The 7,534-nt window shown below is 47.9% G+C and overlaps 1 protein-coding gene across 6 annotated transcripts in view; it reads left to right on the top strand.

The window, feature by feature from the left end:
- LOC142890864 (proline-rich protein 5-like) overlaps positions 1 to 6,917 on the top strand; it is an 11,195-nt gene extending 4,278 nt beyond the window's left edge. For 5 of the 6 annotated variants that reach the window (XM_076030151.1, XM_076030155.1, XM_076030154.1 and 2 more), the window contains 8 exons: positions 79 to 243; positions 1,462 to 1,542; positions 2,211 to 2,317; positions 2,987 to 3,078; positions 3,173 to 3,313; positions 5,330 to 5,474; positions 5,565 to 5,828; positions 6,285 to 6,917. In XM_076030151.1, the coding sequence (XP_075886266.1) occupies positions 79 to 243; positions 1,462 to 1,542; positions 2,211 to 2,317; positions 2,987 to 3,078; positions 3,173 to 3,313; positions 5,330 to 5,474; positions 5,565 to 5,828; positions 6,285 to 6,655 (1,366 nt within the window). In that variant the 3' untranslated portion in view covers positions 6,656 to 6,917. The remainder of the gene's footprint in view (positions 1 to 78; positions 244 to 1,461; positions 1,543 to 2,210; positions 2,318 to 2,986; positions 3,079 to 3,172; positions 3,314 to 5,329; positions 5,475 to 5,564; positions 5,829 to 6,284) is intronic. The other variant, XM_076030156.1, reaches the window with a different exon arrangement.
- The last annotated feature ends 617 nt before the right edge of the window (positions 6,918 to 7,534 follow it).

Here is a 7,534-nt window from a genome sequence, read left to right as displayed (position 1 = left end):
GATGGATGGATGGATGGATGGCTCAGTCGTGTGTGAGCTCACTCTCGCTGGCTGTCTCTCTGTGTTGTGGCTCTGTAGGAGCCTCCACAGCAGGCTGAGGCTCAGCGGCAGCTCGTCCTCCAGTCTGAACGACCTCTCGCAGGCCAAGAGCCCCCCGGGAGCGGAGAAAGGCGGCCTGGAGGAGTGCGGCCGGGACAAAGGCACCCAGCAGAGAAGGGCGGGGGCCAACGCCACCTGGAACAGGTGAGACGCTCCCAACGGATCGTGCGATCTGGTTGCGTGCAGGCTGCCGACCGGTCACGAGCCTGTGAGTTCCCCCTTTACAAACGCACTGAATGCGAATCTTCCTTCGCTGGCATATGCAAGCGGACGTTGCCCCCGGGGCTCCATCACTGCCTTTTCATCCGCTCGCCTGCCCTCTCATCCCCCTCCTCCTCTCACTGATCCTTCTTCTTCCCGACTCTTTTATCTGGTTTATTTTTACGGTGACGGCTGTGAGGGGAGAGCAGGCGCTTTTGTCCGGCGGGCTCGTCAGGCGGCGGCTCTGCGTGAACGACAACTGAACTGAAGTGGATTTTCAAAAGGGAGCGCAGTTCACGCTCCTCTCCACCCACTGTGGTCCAGAGACACGGTGTAGGAGCATTAACATCCAGGTTTGACTGCAGCAGACCATCAAGACGTTCCTCCGACGTTTGTCCCTCTTGCCAAACTCCCACAGAAAGCGTTTTTTGCACTTGATCTCAAAGAGAACCAATGGGAAGAGCCCCTTTGCTGCCCGGTGCAAACTAGCGGCAGCGATTCCTTCTTGCCCAACAGGCCAAGTTAACGACATCAATCCATGGATTTTTTTGGTCTTTGCCTTGTCTCCAGCAGGGGAAAATGATTTATCATCGCTTTTAAATCACGTCTATTTTTTTCCGATTGGTGCTGCGCTCTGGAAAAATTCATTTGGATCAGAAAAACATGCGGAAAGCAGCGATTTTAACCCCTTCTATTCTTTTTTGCAGCTCTACGTAAAAAAAAAAGTTAAAAAAAACGTAAAAAAAACAACAAAACAACTGAGCAAGCAAAAGAAGTGAAGACAAGGTTTCTGTTTGTCAAAGTGGATTTTTTTGGAAAGACCTGAAGACCTTTTGCAACCACACACACATCTAGGTCACTCTTTCAGGGGTTATTGGGAAACAATTAAAGTGTAAAATAACTCAAACATGTTTTATATTGAAATTCTTCAAAATAGCCACCTTTCATAAACTGCGTATTTAGAGTTATTTAACATGTTTTTTCTCTGCGGCATGATTACATGTATCTTGCTCATATATTTGATGTCTTCAGCATCTATCTGCAGTGTAGAATGTTGGAAAGATTAAAAATAAATTGCATGAGAAGAAGGTGTGTCCAAACTTTTGACTGGTGGTGTACATCCTTGTCCATGTCATTGTCCCCCCCCACCCACCCCCCCAGCATCCACAACGCAGTGATCTCAGTGTTCCAGCGGAAGGTTCTTGGCGAAAATGAGCTCTTCATTCTGAACGAAGGCGTCAGGTCAGGCTCCTCCATGTCATCTCTCTGCGTTCTATTTCTTTGTGTTACCCCTGTATTCGCCCCCCCTCCCCTCCCCCCCTCCCCTCCCACGTCCCCGACACACACACGCCCTCCGGGTCTACATCTCGGGACGCTAATGTCCCACAATCCCCCACTGCTGCTTTCAGAGAGACAGCCCCTCGGTGCCACATAAACATTAATGGCAACCTCGCTAAATTTAGCGGCATCTGGAACACACACGCGCCTCAACGGTTGTGTTTGTGTCACTCGCACAACACATCCAGCACTGTTTCCTCCGTCCTCTCACGACTGAATCAGAAATATAATGGAGGTTTTCAAAAGGGGCGAAACCACAAACGCTACAGCGGGTGCAAAACAGAATCAACTCAGATCTTTCTGCGGAAACGCAGCAGTGGTGATGTTTCGTAGCTTGGGCAGTTCTTGTAACTGGTGACTTGTTAATGATTAATGATGTTGCGTCATAAATGCTCTGATTCATGCAATCATGAAGTCAGGCATGTACGTACATGTGAATTCATTGCCCTTGTGCTCTTCTTTTTTCATTTCCTGGTGACGCTGCTCTTTAAACACAGCAGCACAGCTAATAGGTTTTTTTCTTCTCCTTCAACTTGATTGTGTCACTCAAGGTGTGTGTATGTGTCGTACAGGCAGCTGCTGAAGACGGAGCTGGGCTCTTTCTTCACCGAATACCTGCAGAACCAGCTGCTGACCAAAGGCATGGTCATACTGAGGGACAAGATCCGCTTCTATGAAGGTGCTCCAAAGTCACAACGCACAAATACACCGCCTCCCTCCCAAGGAGTGTCTCATATTGTTGGTAGAACAGCGTTGCGAGTGGGAGTTTGAAAAATAAATGAATGTTTGACTTGATGCGTGAGCCAAACTGGCCCAGGGAAATAATTATTGACTGAAAGTCCAGATGCAAAATGAACCCTTGAACAATTAGAAGCTGCTCTTATCGCTGCACAATCACCTGCTGGCAGGAAGGACGTACGTTTGGTCCCACATAACTGCACACACACACGCACACACGCACACACACAGTCAAAGCAGTCAAAGTGAGAGCCGGCTGTTGATAATCACTGAGACTTTTTTTTTCTCATTGTTTTAGCCTTCTGATGTGGTGCATTTTGTGACGTCTGCCTGAAACCGCTCAGTTTCGGCGTTTTAACACAGCAGAGCTACACAGAAAGACTCTCACATCAGTCAGGCAGGAAGTGGTGCGTCAAAAGACATTTGCGGTCACGAAAGAAATTTCAACAAGAGAGAAAATACAGGACCTGTTTTGAGTTTGGATTGTGTGGACTCTTTATTTCCTGAACCCTGAACTCGGCTTTCGAGTGCCACTGTTGCTTTGAAACGTCTCTGTCGTGAGCGGCCAACTCCACTGTTGCTTTCTTCTCTCGCATCTGATGTGAACCAGGTCAGAAGCTGCTGGACTCGTTGGCCGACACGTGGGACTTCTTCTTCTGCGACGTTCTCTCCATGCTGCAGGCCATCTTCTACCCTGTGCAGGTGCACACACACACACAAACCCGTGCGCGTCCGCACACCCACACTTTTATCTAATCTTTCTACAACGCTGTATTACTTGTGTGCGTGTCCTCAGGGAAAGGAGCCTTCCGTGCGTCAGCTAGCTCTGCTCCACTTCCGCAACATCATCACCCTCAACCTGAAGCTGGACGAGGCTCTGTCCCGCCCCCGAGCCAGGGTCCCTCCGTCCATCATACAGATGCTTCTCATACTACAGGTACGCACGCGCACACACACACACACACACACACACACACACACACACACACACACACACAGATACTCACAGCTGTGAGACTGGGTGAAGGGGCCACAACGGGGGAGGAGAAAAGAGATGGCACAAGGCATGGTTGAGATCTTCTCTGGCTCAGAGGTCTCACAGGAAGTAATCTCAGCGTGAACACCGAGTGCAGTCATCTTCCCACGACCCCGTGCGTTTGCACGGCGTGTGTGCGTTTTTGTGTGTGTGTGTGTGTGTGTGTGTGTGTGTATGTGTGCGCCTGCTGACTGATTGCGCGCACTTGTGCCTCGAAAGTGGTTGTGCTCATCGCCGTCGATTGCGTTGTCGTTGCAAGGAATGTCCTTTAAATCCATCGGGGAGGATACAGGGACCTTCTTTTTTTATTTGGGACACCGGTTGGAAGGGTGTATCGCTGTCGAAGGAAGCACCCGATGAATGTGGCGAGGCTGATTACCTCGTCTTCCTGTGGGAGCAGGAAGCCACTTGTTTGCTCATAATTTGTACATGAGCCGAGAGTATCCCACATTTCTTCACCTGCTCCATGTTTTATTGTAATTATCACATGGAAAACGTCATGTTTTGGCTTTGTATGCGTTGGAAATGGTTCTGGTCCCGAGAGTTCCGCAGTCAGTTTGTCATATATTTTTGTGAAATGACCGCAATTGAGCATCAAACATCATTGTGGCACTTTTGAGGAAATGCTGCTTGTGGCTGAGCATGTAAAAAAAAAAAAAAACACTGTGTTTTATTTTTATGTTTTTTTATTGGCTAAAGCTGTAGACATGTGGACCATGTGACCAACCTTTGTCCCCTGAAGAAGCAGCGAGGCAGTTGAGCAATCAGTGACTCGGCCAACCTGCCCTCTGAAGTCACCAGTTTGCCATAAACCTTTATTGTGTTGATCGGTCAGAGGCAGGAATGTGGGTCACGGTGCAGCTGAAGACCCGGAGGTTGGACTTTAACACCGGCGAGTTTCTGAGGACGTCGGCATAGTGACTGGAGAGAGAGGAACAGAGGCAGGAGGACGCGTGGAGGAGTCAGTTTAAAAAGAATAAGACTTGAGAACAAGAGAACAAGAGGTTTGTGTTTGGCTACCATGATTTTGAAATCAGAGATAACGGAGGGAAAGCCCAAATGTAAAGAGCAGTTAACACAAAGAGATCTGTTTTTTTTTTCATCGTATGCATCTCATCACAGTTTCATCTGTTTGTCATTTCCTTTTTTTGTGTGTGCCGGGACTTTGGTTGTTTGACGGCTGGACGGTTTATGTGGTTTGGGGTTTGATGAGAAGCCTGAAGCCATATGTATAAATAACATCTGAGATTGTGAGATTGTGACCAGTTTTGGATGTTTACACTTTTTGTAACAATATTTCTAAATATAATATATAATAGTCATAATAATTGTAAGTAAGTAATCAAATAGCTGTATTTCGTAATGTTTTTCAGTAATTTAAGAGTCATTTCAATAAAGGTCTAAATACCGCGGGGCTTCAAAGGAAGACATCTTTTTTTGTTCATTTTCAACTGACATTAAAGCAACAGGTTTTCTACACTACCCGTGATGTTTTCCTCCTATGAGGTGGGCCACCAAAACACTCCATACATCTGTTGCTGCTCCGGCCCCCTCTGTCATATTTTAGAACCCACTGTGGACCATCAGTCAAAAGATTTGCCCACCCCTGTTCTGGATCAACAGCTGTGCTGCTCTCTCTCTCTCTCTCTCTCTCTCTCTCTCTCTCTCTCTCTCTCTCTCTCTCTCTCTCTCTACATATATATATATATATATATATATATATATATATATATATATATATATATATATATATATATATATATATATATATATACATATATGTGTGTGTGTGTGTGTGTGTGTGTGTGTGTGTGTGTGTGTGTGTGTGTGTGTTTTTCAATTTCTTTTTCAACTGCAGCACAACCAAATTGTCATCAGTAATAGCGCTGCGGTTGCGTCTGTGTGTGCGTGTCGCAGGGCGTCCACGAGTCCAACGGCGTGACTGGCGACTACCTGCGTCTGGAGGCCCTCATCCAGAAGGTGGTGTCCCCCTACCTCGGCACCCACGGCTTGTTCTCCCGGGACGGCTCTTCCGCCTCGCACTGCTCGTCATGCCTGCTCGGTGCGTTCAAGTCACACAGCGCTTGCGTCGCGTCACGCACCGCACAAAACAACGCTCACGCCCCCGACCCTCCGTCTTCTCACCTGGCAGAGACGCGTTTGCAGCGCTCCTGCTCCCCCGGCGCCAAGAACCCGGTGGTCCGCTCCAAGAGCTACAACGTCCCTCTGCTGACCCCGGTGGTGGAAAATGCAACGGACGGCGGCGGCGGCGGCGGCTGCGGTGTGTGCATCAGGCGGCACTCGGTGTGCGAGATGACGTCGTGTGTGGAGGAGAGCGCGGCGCTGGTCGAGGCCACGACAGGAAGCGGCAGCAGCAACCAGTCTTCAGCCTCCACCGGCTCGGCTCCTCATTCAGGTGGGCACTCACAGGGCTGCTATTCTGTCCGTAGGAACTGAGGAATTGACGTTTACTGTAGATGTGAGGATGTTCAATTTAAAGTGTTGAAGTTTTGTTTTAGTTTCTTTTTTTTTTTTGTCTCCGACAGATTTTTAAGCATTTTTGTTTCCGCCTGTGTCTTTATCGCAGGACAAATGTTACAGCAGATAGAGACCTGATTATGACCTGGGTTTAGGACACAAAGAGGGAAGGCTGTTTTGGAAAAACTTTTACATTTAAAAAATACTTGCTCAAGTTTTGTGCTGCGAGTCCTGCCAATTAAATTACGAGGGAGGCCTTTGAAAAAAATGTCGCCTGACTGCATTTTGTTATATTTTTTGTTTGTTGAGAGACATTTGATAACATTGCACAGTTTCCCAATTTGGGATCAATAAAATCTATCTATCTATCTATCTATCTATCTAACATGCTGAGTGTCTGGTTCTGCAGACTCCGCGTCAGGGTCCAGTCCGGAGCCTCGGCTCGGCAGCATGGGCAGCCCGGCTCGCCCCCGCCCCCTCCAGCCTCAGCGTCATCACTCCCCCAGCATCCTTCCAGAACCGTACCCGGGTGAGGACCCCCAAGGCTCGCTGGCGTCCCACTCCTCCACCTCCTCCAGAGCTCTGGCGGCAGACACCAGCTCCGGCCCCAGCCCCTCGTCCAGCCTGGACCTGGTCGTGACGGACCACATCCTGGAGTCCCTGGACTCTGAGCCGGAGCACGACGGCATCTTCCTGGAGTTTTCGCACCGTTGCTCAGGCGGGTCAGCGCACAGCATAGACAGCGGTAGGCAGAGCGTGGCGTGACGGGTCGCGACATTCCTCGCAGCCTCTGACTCTTCAAAGGACTTGTTATGGCTCTTCAAAGGACTTGTTCTGACTCTTTAAAGGACTTGTTATGGCTCTTTGAAGGACTTGTTATAACAGAAATGTTTTTCTAGGGCTGAAAAGAGGAAAGTGTTTCCACACGTTGATGCAGGTCTTTTTTTCAGGTGTTTAACACGGCTATGCCGTCGCAGGTTCGTTGTGTGTGTACCAACAGTGCCCTCTTGTGTCGGACGCGTAGAAAGAAAAGAAACAAGTTTGCCTCCTACCTCTGTGGTCTTACTCAAGGAAAAAAAAAAATGAACATTTGATTCAGCTTTGAGAACTGAACAACTGAACAAAAATGCAGTAATGTGTTGGATTCAATCTACTTTTGAGTATTTTCTTAAATGACTATGAATTTTTAAATTCAGCAGAGTGGTATGAGTGACAACCAAACTGAAAATCTCAGGAATGATGTAGTTCTCTGAGAACTGAGTTTTATATACAAGGAGTGAAATGGAATGGTCCTGTAAGTGCAACGGATGATTCTCTAAATGTTCTATGTTGCTGCTTCTGTTGACGATGAGTTGTTTATTTGTTTTGTTTGTTTTTTAATTAAAAAAAAATGCATAAGTTGGTAACTTTGATGTTGGAGACCAAGGTTCAGTTCAAGGGGCTGTGGTGACTCAATCAAGTTTCATTCGGGCTCCTGCAAGAGGTTTGTGACAATGAGGGGGAAACTGAGAAACACTTCTCTCTCTCCCTTCCTGCTTTTGCTTGTTTCTGATTCTGATGACCAGAGCTGAACTGGACACACCTGGTACCCAGAGCTGCCAACCTTTACAAAAATCTTGGAGTGAGATTTAGTGGTGGTTTATA

Source organism: Nelusetta ayraudi, unplaced genomic scaffold, assembly GCF_046127955.1.
Source record: "Nelusetta ayraudi isolate G7.1 ecotype Tasmania unplaced genomic scaffold, CSIRO-AGI_Nayr_v1 ptg000027l, whole genome shotgun sequence".
Lineage (NCBI taxonomy): Eukaryota > Metazoa > Chordata > Actinopteri > Tetraodontiformes > Monacanthidae > Nelusetta > Nelusetta ayraudi.
Note: the sequence above shows the minus strand (reverse complement) of the source record. Positions and strands in the feature narration are given on the sequence as shown.